Source organism: Rhinolophus hipposideros, assembly GCF_964194185.1.
Source record: "Rhinolophus hipposideros genome assembly, chromosome: 20".
Classification (NCBI taxonomy): Eukaryota; Metazoa; Chordata; class Mammalia; order Chiroptera; family Rhinolophidae; genus Rhinolophus; species Rhinolophus hipposideros.
The window spans coordinates 49,983,996-50,008,007 of NC_138066.1; the positions used below are offsets into that span (position 1 = coordinate 49,983,996).

The 24,012-nt window shown below is 53.7% G+C and overlaps 1 protein-coding gene across 4 annotated transcripts in view; it reads left to right on the forward strand.

The window, feature by feature from the left end:
* The window catches only part of SEPTIN9 (septin 9), a 152,450-nt gene that overhangs the window by 13,715 nt on the left and 114,723 nt on the right, over positions 1-24,012 (forward strand). For 2 of the 4 annotated variants that reach the window (XM_081029921.1, XM_081029930.1), the window contains exon 2: positions 1,761-1,817. The exons of 1 other annotated variant lie outside the window; for it this stretch is intronic. In XM_081029921.1, the coding sequence (XP_080886047.1) occupies positions 1,761-1,817 (57 nt within the window). Of the gene's footprint in view, positions 1-1,760; positions 1,818-10,060; positions 10,784-24,012 lie in introns of those variants that run through there. One more of the 4 variants, XM_081029928.1, reaches the window with a different exon arrangement.

The window sequence follows — 24,012 nt, forward strand, 5'->3', positions numbered from 1 at the left end:
GAGAGTGCGCTCCCTTCCTCAGCCTGTCATTCTGTCCAGGCTCAGTGGGCTGAGAGGTGCCCACCCACCCTGGGGGGAATGGCCTGCTTTCCTCAGTCCCCTGGAAACACCCTCACAGACACGCCCACAGATAATGTCACCAAATACCTGGGTCCCCTGGTAGTCTTGTTACGTGGACACTTGCAGTCAACCTTAATGGTCACCGAGGTGGCTGGCGTGGGGCTGGGGGCGCTGTGGGAGAATTCGGCAGCTGTGGGGCTTCCGAGCCTCGCTTCCCTCATCTGTGAAATGGGGTGGTGGCACCTGCCCCATGGGGTTGTGGGGTTGAGTGAGGGGGAGAGTGGACGTGCAGCTTGCGGCGGTCATCGAGCCTTGGCAAGTGGGAGTGGTGACTGCACGGCGTCCGCCCGGCCCGTCAACGCTCAGCTGGTCTTCCTGGCCACTCGAGGACCCATGTGCCGCCTGCCTCTCTGCGATGCTATTCACATGCTGGGTGGGTTCAGCAGCGCATGAAAAGAGGCTTAGTGGCAGGTATCTATCAATTCATGGCCTTGGAAGGGACAGACCATGCCCATCCTGCTGTTAGCTGCTGAGTCATCCTGCAGACATGGAGGGTGTGTGTGTCCCCAGGGAGCTGGACATGAAGACCAGGTCTGCAGGTCATCCTGTCTGGGGCTCTGGAACCTTCAGACACATTGCCTGCCGGCTACATTCATTTTAAGTTGGTCACAGTTTAGGAGAGCGTTTATGGAATGCAAGAATGAATGAATGAATGAATGTTAGGAGAGCGTCTCTGGAGGACTGCAGGGGAGGAGCCTGCGTTCTGCGTGGAGTCTGGGTCTACCCTGGGCCCCTCCTCAGCAGCAGGCTCTACTCCAGCTGGTCTTGCCCTCTATGGGGACGGCCTCTGCTGGGCCCACCTGGGTGTCCCTGCTGCTCTCTGAAGGATGGCCTAAGCATGGGACCTGGCCGTGATTCAGCGGCCACCCACTGCCCGTGGCTGCCCACCCTGGCACCTCTCGGGTGTGCTTGGCTTAGCACCTCAGCAAATCTCCTCGAGTTGGGAATTGCCGGCCATAAGCCTCTCCAAGGATGAAGCGCTGGGCTGAGGGGTGTATGCAAGGAGGGAGTGCATGCAGTGTGAGGCCATGTTAATCTGAGGCTCTGTTCTTGTCCCTCCTGGGGGGTGGAGGAGAGAACAGCCTGTCCTCCACCCTCCCAACTCCAGCCTGGCTGCCCCGTCACAAACCCTGGTGCAGGGCAACCCGGTCTCAGGTCAGGCGGCCGTGGGTTATATTGGAGGTTGCCCAGGCCGGACCGTGTGCCAGCTCCTGTCCCTGTCCCACAGATAGTCCCGGTGACCTGGCACACTTAAGCCAACCCCCGAGTTTGGAGTTTGATGGACTTGGTTTATTCTATCCTCAATTGCTCGTAGCTGTATGGCCTCGGAGAAGTTACTCAACCCCATGGAGACTCCGCTCCCTTATCTGCAAAATAAGGTGTGGTGAGAGTGAGGTGGGAAAATGTGTGTGAAGGGTTTGGCCCCATGCCGGGCCTGTGGCAAGCCTCCAGGCAGAGGTGGCTGTCGCTGCAGGTGGCTGCTGGGTCCAGGTGTTAACCAGTAGGACTAGGGCCTCTGGCTTCACAAGGGACCAGTTTCTGCCTCTGGAGCCCCTGGCAGGAGCACAGGTGAGAATATGCCCAGTATTCTGGGCTCCTAGCAGCCTCATATGACCTTTGCCCTCTGCCCCTGTCTTTAGGAGTCACGCGGACCTCCAGTGGCCGTCTCCGGAAGCTTGGTGACCCAACTGGCCCAGGTAAGTGGCTTGTTCAGCCTTGGCCTTCCTTGTTCATCTGGGGCAGAAATGAATTACTGTTCACAGGCTTGGAAGGTTCTCTACGAACTCGGGCCCCAGCCTGGGAAGCACAGGGCAGGGGGCGAGGGGGCCTGGGGGCTCCGCCTCCCAACCTCAGTGCTCGGGGTTGGGTCTGTGCAGCTTTTCCCCATCGGGCATCTCCGGCCTCCCTGACCTGACCCCAGTGTGACCATCACAGGAGCCTACCTTGTTCTCTGCTGTCACGTGCAGCTGCCAGGCCGGGGGCCTGTGCTTGTTCTGGTGGCCTCTTCTCAGAAGATGTTGGGGCCCAGAGATGAAGGGACTTGCCCCCTCCCAAAGAAACAGCAAACTCCTTGAGAGGAGCAGAAATGTGGTGAGGGCCTACTGGGTGCCAGATCCCCGGTGGGACCAGTGGAGGGGACGTCGTGGTGACATAAGAGGCAGGGTGTGTGCCCTCATGGAGCAGCCATTCTAGAGCAGGGATGTGCCACGTGGAGCCCACCTCCCACCTGCTAGACCAGCTCTGTCCAGTGGAGACGTTCCACGTCTGTCCTGTCCAATGTGGTAACCACTAGCCACATGTGGCTGTTAGCACCTGAAGTATACGCCGTTAAGTTTATTTTATTTATTCACTCATTTGCGTAGAATTATTTAACTAATTTATTTTTAATTAATTTCCACTTCATATCTGCATGGGACTAGCGGCTGTGAAATTTGACAGTTCCAGACCATGCTAGCTACCTGGGACCCCGGAATTCCATCCTCAGATATTCCTGAGCCTACTTCCAGGGCCAGTGCAAACCTCTCCCCAAGGCCATCCTTCAGAAGTGACAGTTGCCAGTGGGCTAGGCACCCCCAGGCCCATGGGCTGGCCGAGGGTGGCTCTTTGCAGGGAGTGGGGGTAGAAGTGGGGTAACGTGAGGTGGCATGTAATGTGCAGGCTGTGAGTGTGTACGAGGCCCATTGCGGTGCAGGATGGAACCAGGTGTGGGAAGGGAAGGGTGACGCCTGGCTGTTGGACTTCGGGGCAGCTCGGTGATTCACACTGTGGTTAAACAGGATCCCGCCCCCTCAGCCATGTCGGGCCGCTAACCACTGGACTGCCTGGCCACTGCTGCATTTCTAGGGAGCTTTCCTCTGGGGCTGTTGCCTCTGAAGCCGGCTGCCTCTCCACCTCCCTCCCTCTCACCTGCGGGTCTGGGTCTAGGGGCTGCCTCCGTGTGATGGGCTAGGGAGACGCCCTGTGCTTTGGGAGGGAGGTTTCAGGAGCCTGGCGTCCTGGGCTGTGTGGACCCAGCCTCCTCTGGCCGTTGCCTCCCTGTGCTTAGACTGGCCAGTTCTGTGCCGTCAGCACTTGGCAGCTGTGACCAGGCTCCACTTGGAAGCCTAAGGCATAATTTGCTGAAGCCCAAAGCTGCAAATAGTGATCTGGGTTTTGCATGGAATCGCCTGCTGACACACGAAATCTCTCTGGGGACCCTGCAGGCTCCTCCGAGAGCCTCTTTCCGTCTTCCTGGCTCCCGCCTCAAAGCCCTGCCTCCGGGCAGCTACAACCTTCATCCAAGTGGGGTTCTTTCTCAAACCCCCAACCCCTCAGCCTCCTTATCCCTCTGACCCTTACAAACGGGCCGCATCACATGAGGTGCCCTCTTTATTTTAGGTTTCCCAAGGCCGCATGTGGGACCAGGCCAGAGATGGATATTTCTGGCCTGAGCCACATTCCCTCAGCTCAAACCACACCCACAGTCAACCTTATGGACAGGCTTACTCATTTTGTGTTAGATGTATAAAAATATAAAGAATAAAATAAGACACATGTGCACCCCCTCATCCTGCTTAAGAAACAGGTGTTACAGGTGTAGCCCAAGCCCCTGGGTGACCCTTTCCACGCCCCCGCCTCCGTTCCCGCCAAGGCCACCACTGGTCTGCATTTAGAACACGGTACTGTGAGCCTGTCTGTGTTGTGTCTGCAGAACGTCTCAGCCTGTGATAGGGGCGGGGTGAGGTGGCGGCAGTCGGCTGCTACTCTTTGCTTTTTCATACAGAGGGATGACTCTGAGATTTATGCACGTAGATCCCTGTACCTTAGTGCATTCTCTGTGACCACACGCGAGGGCCCCTGTGCGGGCAGGGAGGGTATCTCCCCATTGGGCTGCTGCTGGAGGTCCATGTCCACGCAAGGTGTCCTTGGTCACCAACTCGGCCGAAAGCATTCTCGTGTTTTCTTGGATAGATCTGCTGGGTTATGAGGATGGCCTCCCTCAACCCTCCCAAGTGCATGTCCAGTTTCTTCTGCACACTCACCCACTTTCTGGGCCCCAAGCAGCCCATCTGGGCAGCTGCCTCCCAGCCCACAGTGTCTGGCCGACCTTTGCTCTGGTTCCCAGGCACTGGCTGCTTCCTCACATCCTTGTGGCCCAGCCCAGCCAGCCAGCCGGTCCCTGGAACCTTCTCCTTCTCCTCTGACATCCGGTGTGTTGCCGGGACCCGCTTTTCCTCCTTCACATACCCCTGGGGTTCGTGGCCTCCTCCCCAGCCCCACTCGCTTTCCTTCTGTAGTGGATAGAATCCTGTCCCCACCAAACTCATGTTCACCCAGAACCACAGAAAGTGACCTGATTTGGAAATAGGTCTTTTACAGATGTGATTAGTTAAGGATCTGGAGATGAAGTCATATTGGAATTAGGGTAGGCCCTGAATCCATTGCCTGGGTCCTTATAAGAAGAGGCGAGACACAGACACCTGGGGAGATGGCCATGTGAAGAAGGAAGCAGAGATGGAAGTAATGCAGCCACAAGCCAAGGAACGCCTGGGGCCACCAGAAGTTGGAAGTCAAGGAAGGATTTTTCCCAGAACCTCTGACACCCTGCCTTTGAACTTCTGTCTCTAGAACTGAGAGAATCAATTTCTGTTGTTTTAAGCCACTCAGTTAATGGGGATTTGTTACAGCAGCCCTAGGAAACTACCTTCCCACCTGGTTGTTATGTGGGTGACACTACAGAAAGGGCTTCCTAAGTGCCGCTTGTCTGGGTTGGCTCCCTCCCCACCTCCACCTTCCTGTCCCTGCTCACACATCCCTTTGTTCAGGGAGGCTGCCCGCCACCCCCACCATTAAGGGCCCCACCCAGTGAGCCTCAGCCTAACATTCACACACTCAGCTGTTCTCATTGTCTAATAGGATGGTCATGGCCCCACGGCCAGGAAGTGCTGCACCGGTGGGGCCGGCAGGCTGGTTCTCCATTTCTCCAGGGCACTAGGAACGCTGCCTGGCACAGAATAGCTGCTCAGGAAATGTGTGGAATGGCCAGATGCTCTGTGTCAGGCCATGAGGGCAAAAGGGAGGGGATGTGCCTTTGGGGTGGGGAGCAGGCCAAGGAAGAAACGCTGGGCCTTGGTTGCCTGTGGTGCTTGCGCCTGGGCTCCCACAGGCACGCCTGGCTCCTTACTTCCTCTCTCACCACTGACACCTGCTCCTTCATTGCCTTCGCGTCTCAGCCTTGCCATCCACCCAGGGGCTCAAGCAGGAAGTCTCAAAGTCGTCCTTGACCTCTATGCCCTGGTCAACAGATTGCCAAGATCTTGTCCATGTGCTCTCCCCCCAAACAGCCCTGGGAGGTGGTCAGGCCTCCGGTGTCCCTCCTCATGCCCACCCTTTCTCCCCACAGGAGGCTCCTCCCCAGGCACTGGCCATTTGCTAAGTCCCACCTGTGTGCCAGGAACTGGATAATAGGCTCCACCCACGTGATTACTTACAGCAGGACCTGCTCATGGTCCTCTGGCTTAAAGAACCCTGGGCTCCTTTCTCCCCACAGGATAGCCTCAACCCCAAGGAAGGTGTCCTGTCGCTCCCAGCCTGGCCCAGACTCCCCGGTCCAGCCCCAGCGTACTGCTTCCTCCCTCCCCGCTCCCAGTGCTCCAGCCGCCCCATGGGTCACAGCTTGGGAATCGGCCCTGTGTGCTGTCACCGCCGAAGGCATTCTCCTTCCAGTGTAACGTGGACCCAACCTGCCAGTCCCCTGTGGTAGGCTGGCCTTGGGCTTTCCATGTCCCCCAGCCCACAGACCAGGCACTCACGGCACACAGCAGGCAAGCAGGACGTATTGTTGAATTGGATTTGATGGGAGAAGCTTGGTTGAAGAGTAGCTTTTCTCTTGGTTTGCCTTCTGGGGGAGAAACTGACGGAGGATATGATGTCTCCAGGGAGGAGAAGGACGCAAACCCTGCCCAGCGGGGCAGCCAGTACGCACACGTGGCCACTTAGGTTGAAATTATTAAATGTAGTTACAGAACACAAAACTAAAACTCAGTTCCTCAGTAGCCCTGGCCACATTGCAAGCGCTCAGCAGCCACACGTGCCTGCCATATTGGACATGGCAGACACACACAGGACGCTGACATCATCACGGGAAGTTCCGTTGGGCAGAACTGGATGATTGACACGTCAGATCCTTAAATTCACTGTACACGTAGTGAGCATGTCACTGAGCAGGCAGGATATTGGGCTCCCGGTGGAAGAGAAAGACACCAGCTCTCAGTATTCTGGGGGGGCTTACACCCCGGGCTCTAGGGCCGACTCCTCCTGGTCTCCACTCCACTAGCCCCCCCATGCTCTGCGCAGGCAGCTGGGGGCCTCCTTCAGGAATGCTGGCTGAGCGTGAGGGCCGTGAGAGGAGGAGTCCGGCCCCGCCTGGCCTGCTTCTCTCATCGCCTCGGTTCTCTTCCACAATGACCTGGAAGAAATCCCAAAGCAACAGGCCGGCCCAGGCTCTTTGCACCAGTAAACCCTGCAGCCGTCCCAGGGGCAGAGAGTCGCTGGGTTGTATTTATTTAGGAACAGCCGAAACTTGAGGCACAATAAAAAGTGGAGAGAAGATTCCAGAGAGGAATGCAGCCGGCCCCAGGCCCGGAATCCATCCTGCAATGGGAGGCTGCAGGCGGCCAGACTGGGGCCGGCCCTGGAGGGTCTCGGCCGGCTGCCCGCTCTGCTGGCAGGTATAGTAGCCGTGGCCACAGGAGGAGGGGTCGGGGGTCGGGACGGAGCTCCTTTATTTTTAACTCAGGGAAGCACACTTTAGTGGTCAAGTCTAGTCGTGAACAGGAAATGAACAGAAAAGTCATCTTTAAAAGTGAGAGGTTGTACAGGCCCTAGAGTTTGGAGCTCATCGTGGAGGAATCACAACTACCTGCGTCAGGGGAGGGGGAGGTGAGAGGTGGCTGGAAAAGCCAGGCCAGAGGCTCAGAAAGCGTCCTTTCAGCTGAAGCCCGCGGCCCTCACCCCCTCAGCGCCCTTCCCCACAGTGCACACCAAGGCCCATCACCCCTCCCTGACGTCCAGGGCAGGAGCACCTGGAGCTGGCCTGGCGGTGGGAGCTCCGGCACCCCCGAGGACGCCTCTTACTGTTGTGGACCCTCCCAGCCTGGTGCGGGGAAACGTAGATGTGCTGCCCGGAAGGGTGCAGAGCAGGGTTTTTCCGGATAAAGCAGTCCTCATGCTTCCTCCTCACCCTGCACCGGGCCCCTTGAAGGTGATGGTGACAATGAAAAGGAGGGGACAGGGAGAGTGCAGCTCACAGGTGCAGGTCTGTGGGGGTGATGGACAGACTGCACCCTTCAGAACTGTCTGGAAGGGGCTGTAAGGCAACAGTATCCCCTCCAGGATGTGGGCAGGCTGGGCTCGCGGGGACCTGGGGCTTGTTGGCTGGCACACGTGGTTTCCTGAAGCTGTGGCCTGGGGGCTCCTGCCTTGCTGAGACAGCAAGCATTGGTTCAGTTTGGGAGGTGCTGGGTTAAAGCACCCCCCTCCCTGGGACTGCTCACGGCATTTATTATGCTCATATACCTGGTGAATCTAAGACAGGATAAAGCTTTACAGAACCTAGAACCCCGTCAGTGTTCTAGAGGATGGCACCATCTGGGGGACCCACTTTGGGGACAGGGGTCTAGCCTGGCCTGGTCAGGTGTCCTTGAGTGGTGGGTGCTGGAGAGGAGGCCGGGACTCAGTGAGCAGTGAGGTGGGCTGTCCCTGTCCCCGATTGGCTGGCCTCACCCCACCTCTTCGCCCAGCCTCTGTGCTGGCTCATAACTAACTTGAGCCTCTTCCGAGCCAATCGGTGCTGCCAAGTTTTCGGTTTCAAATTATCCCCCACTTGGGCCAGAATGCTTGGATTTTTAGGCATAGTCGGGGAATGGACCTTGAGCCAAACTATGCCGGGGAAAACCGAGGGCCAAAGTTGTGTGCTCAGCGGCTGCACCAACCATACCAGTGAAATCCACAGTGTGCAGCGGGAAGCCTGCAGGGCGAGGCCTGGCCTGGCCCGCATCTCGTCCTTGCCCAGCCCGGCCCCTCGTCCTGGCACACCAGCTGGCCTGGGTCTGCGGCCGCAGCTGGAATTGGTGTTAGAGAGTCCAGTTGGCATTAAAGGGTTTTTTTTTTACAGGTTTTTCTGCAGTTTCTAAATTTAATACGATGAACATATGTTACATTTATAATCAGAAAAACCAATAAGGAGTATTTTTTTCAAGATTGGAGAAGAGTTTAAATAAACCAAAAAATTTCCATGATTCCTGTTGTTCTAACTCAACGATCGTTGGTGGTGGGTTTAACGTAATGTTTTAGAATGGAGTGTAATCAGCAGAAAGTGGGATCCAGGGAACACGGGCTCTTTAGTTGGTGTGTGGTGCCTGTGTGAGTGTCCTCTCGCTGCTGTAACAAAGCAGCACAAGCTGGGGCCTTTAAACCCACAGACATGTGTTCCCTCGCTGGAGGCCGGAAGTGGGAAATCAAGGTGTCTGCAGGGCCGTCTGCCCTCCCCAGGCTGAGGGAGAATCTGTTGCTGGCCTCGTCCTATTCCCAGGGCCGCTGGCATTCCTTGGCTTGTGGCTGCATCGCTCCAGCCTTCCAGGCCTTCATGTCTCCAAATTCACGTCCCCTGCTCTGTGAATGGATGTCAGATCTCTCTCTGCCTCCCTCTTATGAGTACATGTGATGGCTTCTCGGGCTCACCCCAGTAATCTAGGCTCATCTCTCCATCTCAAGATCCTTCACTTAACCCCACCTACAACGACTCTCCAAATAAGGTCCCCTTTACAGGTTCCAGGAATTTGGATGCAATATCTTTGAGGGCCATTCAGCTCACCATAGTGCCTGAACCCCCGGGCGCTCCTTGGCTGAGGCACTGGTCCTACCTTTCCTCACCTTGCAGGCCACCTTTGGGGCTGTCCTCCAGGCTCTGCTGGCGGTGGCTGGGGGAAGGTGGTTGCTATGTGGGGTCTCCCAGAAAGCTGGAAATTATATCCCTCTGCACCAGGAAGATTCCTTTGTTACCCAGCAGACTGCACTTGGGGTCCTGTCCCGGGCAGGAGGGGTTGGGGACTTTGACCATATCATCTGGCAGTGAGTTGTGTGTGGGCCATCATGGCCATCATCGTGGAGCCTCCTGTGGGGAGAGAGGGTGGCATGAGGAGGGACACCGGAGGCCTGACCACCTCCCAGGGCTGTTTGGGGGGAGAGCACGTGGCTGCGTGGGGCAGGGACTGCAAACTCAGAGGCTGTGGGGATGGGGGGAGGCAAAGAATGAAAAGGAGTGAAGGAGCCGTGCGGACCAGAGCAAACGGGGAAAATGTGGTTTCATCTAAAGGGGGTAGCACTCTTCAAACCAGCCCATATGGCCAGGCAGGAAGACTCGTCCAGTGTGGCCACATGCCCTCCCTTTTCCAAGAGAAGCGGAAAATCTGGAGTTTTCAGCGAAATCGCCTGAGTGTTCCACGTTGGCACAGAATACACATTTTCAGGTTCAGGCAAACAAAACCTGTCTCTGTCTGGGGCCCAGGGCTGCCAGCTTGAGGTGATGCAGTTTACAGAACAGAGGGGATGTCCCCCAGCCCCCCAGCCCTGACTCTGACCAGGTGCTGGTGGGGCCCCCTGAGGTTGCCAGGTAAGCAGCCCCCCCCCCCAGGTGAAGAGCAGGAAAGAGCACTGCACCCCCAGCCCTGCTGGCCCCATGTTCCCTCGAGGAGAGGCCTGAGTCTGGGGAAGTCGGCCATAAGGAGCCACGCTCCCTCCCAGGGGACAGCTGGAGACTCACTGACTCATGAGTGTGTGGTAGGAATCTTCCAGGAAGTCTCCATCCCTCTCTCCCTTTCAGCTTGGGCGGGGACGCCCAGCTGCCTCTGTCACCGCAAGCTGACAAGCTGACGGCCATCAGGGCGCCGGCAGGGGTGACTTCGCGGGGTTCAACTCGGGCAGGTGCTCCTGAGCCTTCCCTGGACACGGCCCCTCCTTCGCGCCGCGTGGGGTCGAGGGACAGGGGCCGGCGCGTTGGGAGGAAGGTGAGGGCGGCCCCGCAGTCAGGCTTTTCAGCCGCTTGAACCGGAGGGAACCGGAGCGTCGCGGGAGCGGGAAAATGAAAGACTCTGGACGTCGCCAGGAATTTGACTCCGCGCGCTGGTGTCCAAGAGGCTAAGTTAAGCTTCTCCAAGTGGATATTAAACACGAGCAGCGAGCGCGCCTCGGCGGAGGGCCCGCGGGGTGGAGAGAAGGTCCGGCCGGAAGCCGCGCGACCGCCCGCCCGCCCGCGGGAGCAGGAGGCCCCGGGCCGCGGAGCCCGTCGCGGCCCACGTCGCGGCCCACGTCCGCGCTCGCTCCGCCTCCCCGCTCCCCGCGTGCTCCCCTTCGCTCGCTGTCCGTCCGCCGGAGCCGGAGACAATGCTGCTGCAGTTGGGAGCGCGCACATATGATCAGCACATGGAAATGTGGTAATTTGGAGGCATTGGCGATCGCAGCAGATTGAAGAAATTAGACCAGACAAAGAGTGTTTTTGGAGGAGGAGGAGGCAGAAAGGGGGCGGGCGGCGGGGTGAGAAAGGGGAGGACGCCTCTGGAACGGGGCACCCGGACTCCGCCTGCTGCTAAATATATCGCGGTGATGGAGAGAGACCGGATCTCAGGTAGGCGGCCCTCCCCCACGCCCTCCCCCGAGCTCCACGTGCGCTGCGGGCAACCGGCGCCCGGGCCCAGCTGTGCTCCTTTTTGCGGACATGTTTCTGTTCCTCTGGACGGTTCTGAGGTCGCGGGGTGTAAGGTTCCAGAAGCTGAGCTTCTCTGAGTCCGGCTTTTAGTTAAACTCGGCCCCCTTCCCCTCGCCGCTTCTCCTTCATTTCCCAATGCGCCACTTGTGCGTCTTCCGACGGCGGTGGCCGGTGGCGCTGGCGCTGGTCTCGGGGCGGGCGGGGGCCTTGGCCTTGGCCCCGGGCGCGGAGTCTGGGCGGTGGGTGGTTTGTCCACCGTGAGGTTTCTCTTCTCTCTGCCAGCCACAGTCTGCCTTCAAGGCCGCCGGGGTCCCCTCCCTGAAATAGCATTTTGGTGCCTTCCTGCGACTTGATTACAGATGTGGACGCTCCCGGTGCCCAGACGAGACGTGCAGATGCGCGGGTGCGTGTGTGTGTGTGTGCGCGCGCGCGCGTGCGCGCGCGCATCGGAGGGAACCTGTCTCGTGCTGCTCCGGGCTCGGGGGGATTACGACGAAGCCTGCTTGGGGGTCACAGTGTCATTTGGGTCCTGTACTCACCGGCAAAGGGGTTATGCGTGGGGGGGGAGGGCAGTGACAATCATCCATGGTTACAGAGGGACAGTTCAGAACAGAAAGATGAACGATGTGGGCGCTGCTCACATCCTGGAGCAGAATTACTGCTTAACACATCTGGATGTCACGTCAGGTCAGGGCAAGGAGGGAGGGCAGGCGGCCTGCTGGGCTGCAGGGGCCTATTGGTGCCTGGACCCGCCCCCACGGCCTACGTAGGTCCAGCCCCCTAGGCCGTGAGCTTCTCGGAGACAGGCCAAGTGGGCAGCCCCACTGAGCGGGCACAGCCCCGGGGGGCAAGGTGAGGGCCACAAACTGAAGAGGAACAGGCTGCTCAGCGAGATGGCCCTCTTCTCCAGGTCAGGCCGGCAGCTCCTTCAGCCAGGCTTTGTATGCGGGGACTGTCGGCCTCTGACAGCATCAGGAGTCATTCCCTGCATCGTAGTGTCTGCGCAGCCCTCCAACCGGAGCTGGGGGCCATGGAGCACGTGTGATGCATCCTCGGGCATCAGCCTCGCTCTGGGCTTTAGATGTTCTGAGCTGACCCCTGCGTCGCGGTGAGGCGGAGACTGTCACCCCACAGTGCCATTGGCCCTGGTCTGTTGTGTACCACTCTGTGGTTTTTGGGGGGGGGTCCCCAAGAGGCCGGAGATAAGAAAGGCTGGTTTGAGTGGAGCAGCTCTGGGAAGGAGAGCTGCTGACAGTACGTGTGTGCGCGCATGTGTGTGCGCGTGTGCGTACATTTGCGTGCACGTGTGTGCCTACCTGTGTTGCTGGGCATGCACAGATGGGCACAGCACACTGACCACAGGAGGTGGGGCGCCCATGGACAGCAGCGGAAGGCACAGCTGGCAAAAGCGCACCTCATCTGTGTTTGAGCTCGGTGACATGGACCCTGTGGGGGTAGGCGGAAGTGTAGAGCCAGGATTCCCTGTTCTCAGCCTGGCAGGGGCTGCAGAGCAGGGGGCACTAAGAGGGACCCAACCTGGCAGGACGGCCAGTCCTCTGTCCTGGCTGGCAGAGGCCTGGGGGGCCTCGGGCGCAGCCTTCATTTTAGATGACCAAGCGAAGGCCTAGATGGGTGATCACCAGGGGACCCAGAGAGCTGGCATACCAAGGCCAGGAGGAGGTCCCTGGGGAGTCAGGGGTGATGGCCATGTCTTGGAACCTTCCGGGCCAGCCAAACTCCAGGAGCTTTTCCTGAACTGAACAAAAGCGCTTTTGGAGCTGGTCAGCTGTGTCTTTACAACTGTGCGGAGTGCCACCGCCTGCCGCTGAGGACAGCACAGCGAGGGATGACGTGGAGTGTTGTCTCTGGATGTGCTGGAGGGAAAATCGGTACTTTCTATGAAGTCCTCATTGGGATGCATTTTCATGAAAAAAGTTACTCATTTCTTTCAAAGCTCAGTTAGAAACTGGTTACAGATATGAATGGCAATGAAAATCCCTGAGCTTGTTCCCCACGTTCCTCAGGCCTGATCAGATCTTGGCTTTGGTCTTTAATGGTAACTCGGCACTTGATCTGTCCCTGGGGAAGCGAGTTCCACCCTGTCCCTGCTTGAACAAGTCCCTTTGTGGCCAGGGCCTCAGTTTCTTAATCTGTAGAGGGAGGGAGTTGGACTGACATGGGCTGAGGCAGGGTCCCCCCCACCCCAGTGGGCTCTGGAGCCTGTTCTGGGCCCTGCCTGCTGTGGGGCTCCTTCCTTCTTGCCAGCCATGCCCCTTTGTTTCACCATAAGGCAGTTGTGACACCTCAATCCCTAGTGAGCACAAGGCCAAGGGGGGTTGGGCGCCCAGATGCTGTGTGTGGGGGAATGGGGGTCCGCCTGGCCTGAATTCCAGACGTGGCTGTCACTGCTCATGCCCCACTGGGCTGGCGTTCAAGGCGTGTCCAGCCAGCTCTCCGCCACTGCCCGGCAGCTGTCCAGGAACGGCTGGCGGGGCGGGGGTGAGGTTTGTCCACACTTTGGGGAAGGGGCTTGGGGCAGGTGTAGACGGCTTCAGGAGACCTTCGTTCTGCTCCCTGCCCCATCTCTGGGCAGCACCCAGCTCCTGCCTGGTTTGTGAGCCTGGGGGCTTCGTCAGTGGTCAGGCACTCCTGGGAAGATGCCGGAGGGCTCGTCAGTCAGCAGGATGGGGATGAGTCACAGAGCAGTGACTGGCCGCCCGGCCACCGCTGAGACAGAAGACCGCTCCTTCGAGCCAAGGGTCTGCATTTTTTTCTTGTTCTGGACTCGCTTTGTGGCTTTTGCAAAAACTAAGCAGTTTTATCTTGTTCCAAGTGCTTGTATTTCATCAGGGAGAGAATCTCCAAGAAGGGAACTTTCCACTGGGGAACTGTTGCTTAGCTCAGCTGGGCTGCGAGGGTGAGTTGCAGGCAGGGAATGTGGAAGTCTCTGCTGGGTCGTGAATGTTGGTGTTGGGTCCTGGAATGCTGGGCCACACTGTCACTGGGCGTCTGTCCCTGGCTGGGCGTCTGCCTGAAGCAGTGAGGCACAGAGTGGTCACCCAGCAGGAAGGAACTGGCACTCCCCTCTTCTCGGGGTGCTGTGTCACCAGGAGGCAGTGCCTGCATCCTCACCTGTCCTTTTCTCAGCTGTCTCCACTTGCCTCTGAGTCCCCGGCCTGGACTGACTCTGTGGTCACGGCTTCCTGGACCTGCTCTCGCCCTCTCTGGCTTTACTTTCCTGTCTCCGAGATGAGAGGCTTGGCTTTCCCTTCCAGCTCTGACCGCTGAGAGTTCTGGTCCCTGTTGTAGTTTCTTAGGGCCGTTGTAACCAAGTACCAGAGACTGCTCAGTTTACCGCGGCAGCCATTGAGTCTCACCCCGTTTGAGAATCCAGAAGGCCAGAATCAAGGTGTGGGCAGGCCTGGTTTCTTCTGGAGGCCCTGAGGCAGGCTCTGTTCCAGGCCTTTCTCCTGGCTCTTGGCCGCTGGCTCCTGCCAGTAACCTTGGCTTGTAGATAGATGTACCACCCCAATCTCTGCTTCTGTCATTACATAGCCTTCTTCTGTGCCCCAAATCTCCCTCTGCTTCTATCTTGTAAGGACACTCATTACTGGATTTAGGACCCACCTGGATAATCCAGGATGATTGGATCTCAAGTTCCTTAACTTATTATATCACTAAAGACCCTTTTTCCAAATAGGGCCACGTTCATAGGTTCCAGGTAGATGTGAATTTTTTTGGAGGGTGGGGGCACCATTCAAGCCACCACAGTCCCCATTTGTCCTGGATGCACGGGGTGATTCCATGTCTCAGATCCCTCGCTGTCCCACTCTGGACCTTTTGGGGTGGCTGCGAGCCTTGTCCACCTGCCCCTGGGGAGGTGTGGGGAGCACAGCCCCTTGTGGGATTCCAGGTGCTGGCCAGGAGTCTGCCCTGCTGCCCTTTCATGCAGCTTCCTGCAGGGAGCTCTCTTGTGTGCCCCCCCCTGCCCCTCCCAGCCCCCAGCTACCAGTGGGGGGTGAGGGTGAGGGCAGGGGACAGGCCCTGGGCCAGAGTGGACCCAGGATGGAGAAGTGTGGTGCCTGCGTCAGCCTGCCTGATGAGGGTAACCATTGCCTGGTGCCTTGTAATTTCTTTGAGGCCCAAAATGGTCTGTCCAAATTTTTTTCTGATCAGAGAATTTGTTTCTATGTAAAGCCCTACTAAGGAATGACTTGAAAGTCACATTGTTATGCATTAAAGAACTGCCCTAAATAATGACACAGCGTGACATTGGGACTATCCTGAGCCATTTACCAACGGTCACTGCAGCCATTTCGTACCGCAAGGGCCTGGGGTGCCCAGCACTCCATCCTGGACGCTGGACTGTTTTTAAAACTGTGGTAAAATTACGTAACGTAAAATTTACCATTTTACCAATTCTTAGGTATACAGTTCACTGGCAGTAAGTACATTCATTCACATAGTTGTGCCACCATCCATTCATCTCCGGACCTTCTTTATCTTCCCCAAGTGAAACTGTCCCCATTAAACACTCACTCCCTCTCCCCGGCCCCTGGCAACCTCCCTCCCTTCCACTTTCGATGGATTTCCCTATTCCAGGTTCCTTAATACAAGTGGAATCATGTAACATTTGTCTCTTTTGTGATTGGCTTATGTCACTTAGCATAATGACGTCAAGGTTCATCCACCTTAAAGCAGGTGTCCGAGTTCCCTCCTGTTTAAGGCTGACTAATATTCCATTTGCTGGAGAGACCACATTTTGTTCATCCGTTCTTCTAGGGATGGACATGCTTGACTTCTTCCACCTTTTAGCCACTGTGAGTAAGGCTGCCGTGAACAGGGGTGTAGATATCTGCTTGAGTCCTGCTTGCAGATCTTTGGGGTCGATGCTCAGAAGTAGAATTGCTGGGTCATATGGTAATTCTATGTTTAATTGGGGGCGGGGGTACTGCCATACCGTTTCCCACAGCAGCTGCAGCATTTTACATGCCCACCAGCAATGCCCAAGGACTCCAAATTTCTCTGCATCCTCCCAACCCGTGTTATTTTCTCCCTCCCTCCTTCCTTCCCTTCTCTCTTTTTATAATAACCATTCTAATGGGTGTGAGCTGGTATCTCATTGTGGTTTTGAAGTCATTTCTCTGATGATCAGTGATGTTGAGCAGCTTTTCATGTACTTGTTGGCCTCTGTATGTCTTCATTGGAGAAATGCCTGTTCCAGACTTTTGCCAGTTTTTTGAGTTGTTTGTTTGTTTTTTCTTGTTGTTGGGTTGTAGGAGTTCTTTATATCTTCTGGATATTAGGCCCTTATCTGAGATACGAATTGCAAGTATTTTCTCCTGTTCTGTGGGTCGCCTTTTCACTCTGTTGATGGTGATGGTGTCCTTTGATGCACCAAAGTTTTTAATTTTGGTGAAGTCCAATTTATCTATTTTTCGTCTTTTGTTGCCTGCGCTTTTGGTGTCATACCCCACGTCAGAAAGCTTTTTCCTATTTTTTTCTAAGAATTTTATAGTTTTAGCTCTTGTGATTGGGCCTTTGATCTGTTTTGAGTTAATTTTACATGGTGTGAGGTAAGGCTTCGACTTCCTGTCCTGGGCTCTTGGTTCACCCCCTTTTCTTTCCCTCACATCCAGACTGACTCCAGGGCGCAGTGGGAAATCCTGGGTTGGGCCGGGAGCCCCAGCTGTGTCCCAGGACATGGCTGGACGTGCGCTCTGCCTGGAGTAGCCAGGCCTGGGTCCTTCTGGGCCGATTATGGAGGTCAGCCTGGGGTCTCCGGGGGTTCCCTGCCCATGTGCCTTTTGTTCTCAGTGGTGTCACTGCCTGGCCTGCATGTGAGACCGTCTGGCTGTGTGTCAGCGTGTGGGGCTTCGTGTCTGTCAGTCGGTGCCCTCGTGCCTTCCCAGAAAGCCTCGCCTGCCCCCACTCTCCCTCTTTGCTTCTGCCGTCTGGTCTCCGTCTGCCGGTCTGCCTCCTGTTCAGAGGTGGCCGTCCCTGGGTCTCCCTTCCAATCTGGGCACAATCCTCTCTCGTAAAACCACCTTTGAAACCCCTTCACCCCAAATCCCTCTGCCACTGGTCCCTCTTTCACCACCCACAGGAAGACTGCAGATGGGCTCAGAGGTGGGTTCAGCTCCCCCTGGGCTACCCGGGGGACTGGGTGTGGTGTGGCCATGGGACCTACAGGAGAAATCAGGTGTTTCCTTTTAACAAGTGGCCCAAGTTTGGAGAATTGTTTCAAGCCTCCTGTCCCACCTTGAACTCAAGACCAGAAATCTCAGCTCATGAAGATCCCTCTGCATGTGGGCTTCAGACCTGCCCTCAGACCTTCTGATCCTTTCTCTCTCTCTGTCTCTCTCTCTTTTTTTTTTTGCAAACCAGGAAACTCTGATTTGAGCAAAGCTGAATAAACAAAGCAACACACCCCTTGTAAATTAGCAAAGAGGCTCTGAAACTTTGCTGTGAGAACTTTAAAATGCTTTTGTGCTGGGCTGAGCTCTGGAGCAGAGGGGTGTGACTGAGCCACTGGGCTTGGCGGCAGGAACCCGCTGTCCCAGCCTCCGTTTCTCCTCACTGTCCTCTCTTCCCTCCGTGCAGCAAGCGACTGAGAATAATCAGTAACCGCTGCTGTAGCCTCTGCCTTGAATTCACCTCACGTCGTTAGGTCCCCGGGTTCCTGTTCACAGGACCACTAGCACGGGTCATTCCAATTCATGTGACAAATACTTGTTGAGGTCCTGCTATGTGCCGGCACTTTCCTGGGTTCTTGGCCTACAGCGAGGAGTGAGGAAGAGACTGCCATTGCTCCCTTGGGACTTCACAGTCTCAACGGGAGGTCGGGCAGCTAAGGAAGAAACACATCAGCAGATGATTTTAGATAAAGGCTGTGAAGAAGCCAAGAACAGGTGGAATGATTATGACTAGGGTGTGTGTGTGTGTGTGTGTGTGTGTGTGTGTGTGTGTGTAGTGGGGGGAAGGGGAATGAATGGATGCCCTTCCTGAGGAGAGGACTTTGAGCTGAAATTTGCATGACCAGAAGGACCTGACCAGGCCAAAATCCAGAGGAAGAGTGTTCAGGTAAGGGGAGCAGCAAGTGCAAAGGTCCTGAGGTGGTTTTATCATGAAGATGTGAGTGGCTAGACTGTGTCATCAGAGGAGGGGGCCAGTATGAGACCAGTGACCCATGTGAAGTCAGGTTGAGCCCAGCCTTGGGGGGCCTGGTGAAGGTTTGTTTGTTTGGCACGATGGGCCCATGTGGAGGGCATGGCAGGACCTGCATGCCCTGTGGCTGCTGAGAATGGCCCGTGGCAGGCAGGGAGGAGAAGCAGGGAGTCCTGAAGGGGAAGAGGCTGTTGTCGCTGCTCTTTGTAGTTGGATAGGAAGGGCCTGTGATTGCTGGGTGGACCCCAGTGGTTGAAGAGGCCACTGGAAGTGGTGGCCTGGCCTGCCCTGCCCCACCCTGCCCTGGAGCTACTGTTTTTAGGACGGAGCACTTGTGATGTCTGAGCCCACAGGTTGCGGGCTGTGGTTTGGCGTGTGCCTGGCTGAGTGTGGGATGGCCTGAGTCCTGGGAAGGTGACTCCAGGAGCAGTCAGCCTCAAGGAAGGAACGGGCCTTGGAGCGGGAATCACTACTCTGGGCTTCTTGTATCTTGTCTCCTGGGCTCCCAAGTCTCCAGGCTGGGATAGCGCCAGCCTCTGTGTGACACCACCTCCTGCGGGAGTGGCCTGAACTGCTTCTCCAGCTCCTGCGTTCCTGGGCATTGTTGGAGTTGGCCGTTGGGCACACCATCCTGGCTGCTTCCTCTGCTTTCCTGGCAGTGTCTCTGCTCACCTGGAGAGGACTAGATGACACTCGGGGACAAAGGAGATACAAGAGCCTCTGTAATAGGACAGTGGGTGTCTGTGCACCTTGTCCCAGAGGGGACACTTTGGTCAAAGCCCTACTTGCTCCTCAGAGCGTGTCTTCGACCATCGCGGTATGTGGTGGGGGCCGCACAGGTGCAAGTGTCTTGTACAGAAGGCTCACCACTGGGCCTGTGGCTTCCCCTTTTCATGGCTTTGCGCCAGGCCCATGTTCCTCTCTGCCCCTGGGCGGCCCTCAGCCAGGACTCTGTTCCCACCATCCACCTAGTTCAGCCCTGGAGACGTCCACGTGCCCTCTCCAGGTAGCATGTCCAATCCAAGGACGCAGGTCACACAGCCATGCCTGCTGTGGGGGACACCACACAGGATAGTGTCCCTGATGACAACTACAGAACTGCAGCTTTAGAATTGTTTGACTTGCACGTGTTTCCAAGTTCAGGGGACTTCAGCGCGTCCCGATCCTGATGTTTCTGTGTCCAAGAGAGAGGGAAGGAGCTGGGGTGCCATCCAGTGAGGGAAGTGTTGGGCTGTCCCTCTGTGATGTGTGTTTCATGGTGAGGTGCATACACTGGGCAAGGCCCCGCAGCCCCCACTGTCCCCCAGCTTGCAGAGAGCAGCCAGAAGAAAGGGGAATATGTGTCTCTCTGGGGAGGATTGGACAGAGAGGCCCTGGTTCTGGAGACATGCACCTTCCATGCCCAGGCACCCTGGATGTTCTGCAGTGAGGGGCCCTGTGGCTGGAGCCTTGGGCAAGAGGAAGGCGACAGCTGTGGAGTTGGTGACTTCAGCTGGAGGAATTCGATGCAGAAAGCATTTCGTCCAGGAGGTGGCGGTGCAAGCTCTCAAGAGTCCTGCTCCTCTTGGGTTTTCACTTGCCTTGAGAAAGTGGCAGGCAGGGGAAAAGGGAAATACCATGAGGACAGGAAGGCACCTCTCCTGACGTTGGGGTGGGAACACTGGAGGTGACGCCCCAGGAGGCCGGCCTTAAACTGGGCAAGGCCCCGCAGGTGTGAGAGTTTAGGGCTTCGGGCCAAGGGTCTCCTGCCTCCTCTTTTTTCTTCCCTATTTTTGGTTGACATGTCTCAGTCTATTTAAAAAATTTCCCACTTTTCACTATGAAAAATTTCAAACATGTAGGAAAGAAGAGAGAATGCTAGCACGAACGCCCATATGCCCACCGCCTAGATTCTGCAATGCAAACTTCGTGCGCTTCCCCACACGTCCATCCCCCCTTCCACCAACAGTCCACGTGAAATTTGGATGCGTTTCAAAGTAAGTTTCTGATGTCAGCACACATTACCCTGTAACGCTTCAGCTTGCGTTTCTTTAATGAGAGTCCCTGACTTGCGATGGGGTTACGTCCCAATAAACCCACTGTAAGTGGGAAATGTCAGAAGCTGGAAATGCTGTGACTGCGCCTCACCTGCGGAGCACCATAGCTTCGCCTGCCCACTTTCTGCTGAATGTGTGCCTATGGCTTTTGCACCACCGTGAAGTTGAAAACCCGTCCGTCCGTGTTTGTTTATGGCTCTTTTTCTCTTTGAAGTAAAATGGAAGCACGCTGAAGGCCCAGATCTTAAGTGTACCATTCTCTGAATTGGGACGTATGTGTTCGCGATGTATCAAAACTCCGCTAGAATATAGAATGCCGCCATCGCCTGGTGCCCTTGCCAGGCACTCTCTGGCCCCACCGCTGGTTTTTCTACTATCGATGAATTTTGCCAGTTTGAATGCGTTTTCCATGTGCCCATGTTGTTACTGGTACCAGTTGTTTGCTCCCTTATTGCTGATTGTCCATTCTGGGAATATGCTGTGGTTTCGTAGCCATTTTGCTCACGGGCCCCGGGCTGTTCTTATTTGGGACTCTTGGGAATTAAGCTGCTGTGAGGTCTTGTACCAGTTTCTTTATGGGCATGTGCTTCCCATAAATATCAAGAAGTAGGTCTGTTTGGCCAGAGGGTATGTGTTTGGTTTTATAAGAAACTGCCAGATCTTTTCCCCAAGTGGCTGAACCGTTTTGCACACCCACCAGCAATGCAGAAGAGTTCCGGTCGCTCCACGTCCTCGCCAGCGTTTGGTGCTGTCACTCACAGTGCAGTTGTTCTGGTGGGTTCTGCGGGGGGGGGGGGGGTGTGTGCACTGGTGTCTCATTATGGCTCTAATTTGCATTTGCCCAATGACTAAATGCTGTTGAGCACATTTTCATGTACTTGTTGGCTATTCATAAATGTTCCTTTGGGAAATGTCTTTTCAAATCTGTTGCCCATGTTAAAATTGGGTTGCTTGACTATTCTTTCTTGATACTGGTCTTTTGTCAGAGAGATGGATTGCAAGTATTTTTTCCCAGTTGGTGACTTGCCTGTTCATATCCTAATGGTATCTTTTGATGAGCAAAGTTTGTAATTTTAATTTTGGTGAAGTTTAATTGAACAAAATTCTTTCTTTTGGTTACCACTTTCTGTGTTCTTTATAAGAAAACTTTGCCTAACTCCAGGTTGCAAAGATGTTTTCAGTGTTTCTTCTAGAAGCTTTATAGTTATAGATTTTATTTTAGGTTTAGAAATTACTTTGAATTAATTTTTGTATATAGTATGAGGTTAAGGTTCATTTTCTTCTTTTTTTCCCTTTTTTGTATGGATTTTCAGTTCTAGCACCATTTGTTGAAAAGACATTCTTTATTCAGTTACCTTGGCACCTTTGTTGAACACCAATTGACTGTATATGTAGTTCTATTTGGGGACTCTATCATGTTCTACTATATTTTGTCTATTCTCTCATCAGTACCACATTGTCTTAACTAATGTGGCTTTATAATAAGTCTTGAAATGAGATTTCTCAGTATATCCAAAGCATTGCTTTAGATATTCTAAATCCTTTTAATTTCCTTGTAAATTTTAGAAGTAGTCTGTCAACTTCTACAGAAATGCTGTGTGACTTTTGATTGAGATTACATTCAATCTGTAGGTCAGTTTAAGGAGTATCGATATTTTAACAGCATTGAGTCTTCTAATCTCATAAACCCGGTATGTCTCCATTTGTTAAGGTATTTCGTATTTCCCTTATTTTTCTGTGATTTTCAATGAAAAGTTCTTCATGTCAGTTGTTAAATCTATTCCTCTTATATTTTTTGGTACCATTGTAAACTGAGTATTTTAAATTTCATTTTCAATTGTTTGCTGTTAGTATAGAAAAATACAGACTTTTGTACATGAACCTTATATCCTGTGACCTCTCAAAGTCGTTTTTATTCTAGTACTTGCTTTGTAGATATTTTATGATTTACTAAGTAAACAACCATAGGTAGTTTCACTTCTTTGTCTCTGACCTTGTACGTTTAATTTCTTTTTCTTGCCTTATTGCACTAGCTAGAACTACCAATATAATACTGAATAGACATGGTGAGTGGACACCCTTGCTTTGTGCCAGGACTTATAATGTTAACTATAGGTTTTCCATATATGTCCTCTGACAGGTTGAGGAAATCCTTTCTATCCCTAATTTGCTGGAATTTTTGCTGGAATTTTTGCTGGAATTTTTAACATGAATGAGTTTTGACTTTGGTAAATGCTTATTCTGTACGGAAGTCCCCCCTTATCCTCCAGGGATACGTTCCAAGACCCCCAGTGGATGACTGAAACTGTGGATACTATCAAACCGTACATATCCTTTTTTTTTTCCTATATGTACATACCTAGGATAAAGTTTAACTTATAAATTAGGCACAGTAGGAAATGAACAATAACAATAAAATAGAACAGTTACCACCATCTACTGTAATGAACGTTATGTGAATGGCTTTGGGGCCATTATTAAATCAAATAAGGGTTACTTGAACACAGGCACTGTGATCCATGACAGTCAGTCTGATAGCGGAGACAGCTACTAAGGACTGACAGGTGCGGAGTGCATACAGTGTTGGTGACAAAGGGATGATTCACATCCTGGGCGGGATGGAGCGAGATGGCACAAGATTTCATCACGCTACTCAGAAAGGCTCACAATTTAAAACTGATGAATTGTTTATTTCTGAAATTTTACATTTAATGCTTTCAGACCAGAGTTGCCCATAGGTAACTGAAACTGGGGAAAATGAAACCGTGGATAAAGGGGGGACGACTGTATCTCTGGAAGTGATTATTTTTCTCTCCTTTATTCTATTAATAGGGTGAATTGCAATGATTGATGTTTGAATATGAAACCAAGCTTGTATTCCTGGAATAACTCTAATATGGTTATGATTTGTAATTCTTTTTTTTTCAACAGTTTAAAAATTTATTTAGTTTTTTGTAATTCTTTTTATATATATTGCTGGGTTTTATTTGTCTATTTCTTTGTTAAGGATATTTTGTGTTGATTCATGAAGGATATTGGTGTGGTATTTTCTTAGTTAGTTTTGTTAACATCTTTGTCAGAGTTATTTTGGCCTCATAAAATGAGTTCATAAGTATTTCCTCTTTCTCAGTTTTCTGTAAAAGTTTGTATAAGGTTGTTGTTATTTCTTCCTTAAACGTTTGCTAGACTTCACCAAGGAAACCATATGTCCCTAGCATTTTGGGTTTGTTTGTTTTTTTAAATTACATATTAAGTATTTGTGTTAAATATATTAAATAAATTTAAAATTTAATATTGTATTAAATTTAACAGATAAAGAGAGCTATTTAAGTTTTTTTACTTCCTGTTTTGTCAGTTTTGGTAAGTTGTATTTTGAAGGAACTTGTCCATTTCATGTAGGTTGTTGAATGTATTCATATAAGGTTGTCCATAATATTTCTTTATTATTATTAAGATTTTATTGGGGAAGGGGAACAGGATTGGGGAACAGTGTGTACTTCCAGGACTTTTTTCCAAGTCAAGTTGTTGTCCTTTCAATCTTAGTTGTGGAGGGCGCAGCTCAGCTCCAGGTCCAGTTACCATTTTCTAGTTGCAGGGGGCACAGCCCACCATCCCTTGCAGGCGTCAAACTGGCAACCTTGTGGTTGAGAGGATGTGCTCCAACCAACTGAGCCATGCGGGAGGCAGCTCAGCTCAAGGTGCGTGGTCAATCTTAGTTGCAGGGGGCGCAGCCCACCATCACTTGTGGGAGTCGAGGAATCGAACTGGCAACCTTGTGGTTGAGAGCCCACTGGCCCATGTGGGAATTGGACCGGCAGCCTTCAGAGTTAGGAGCATGGAGCTGCAACCGCCTGAGCCATCAAGCTGTCCCCTTATATTATTTTAATGTCTATAGGATCTTAGGGATAACCCTTCACTCCTAATATTGGTAATTTATGTTCTCCA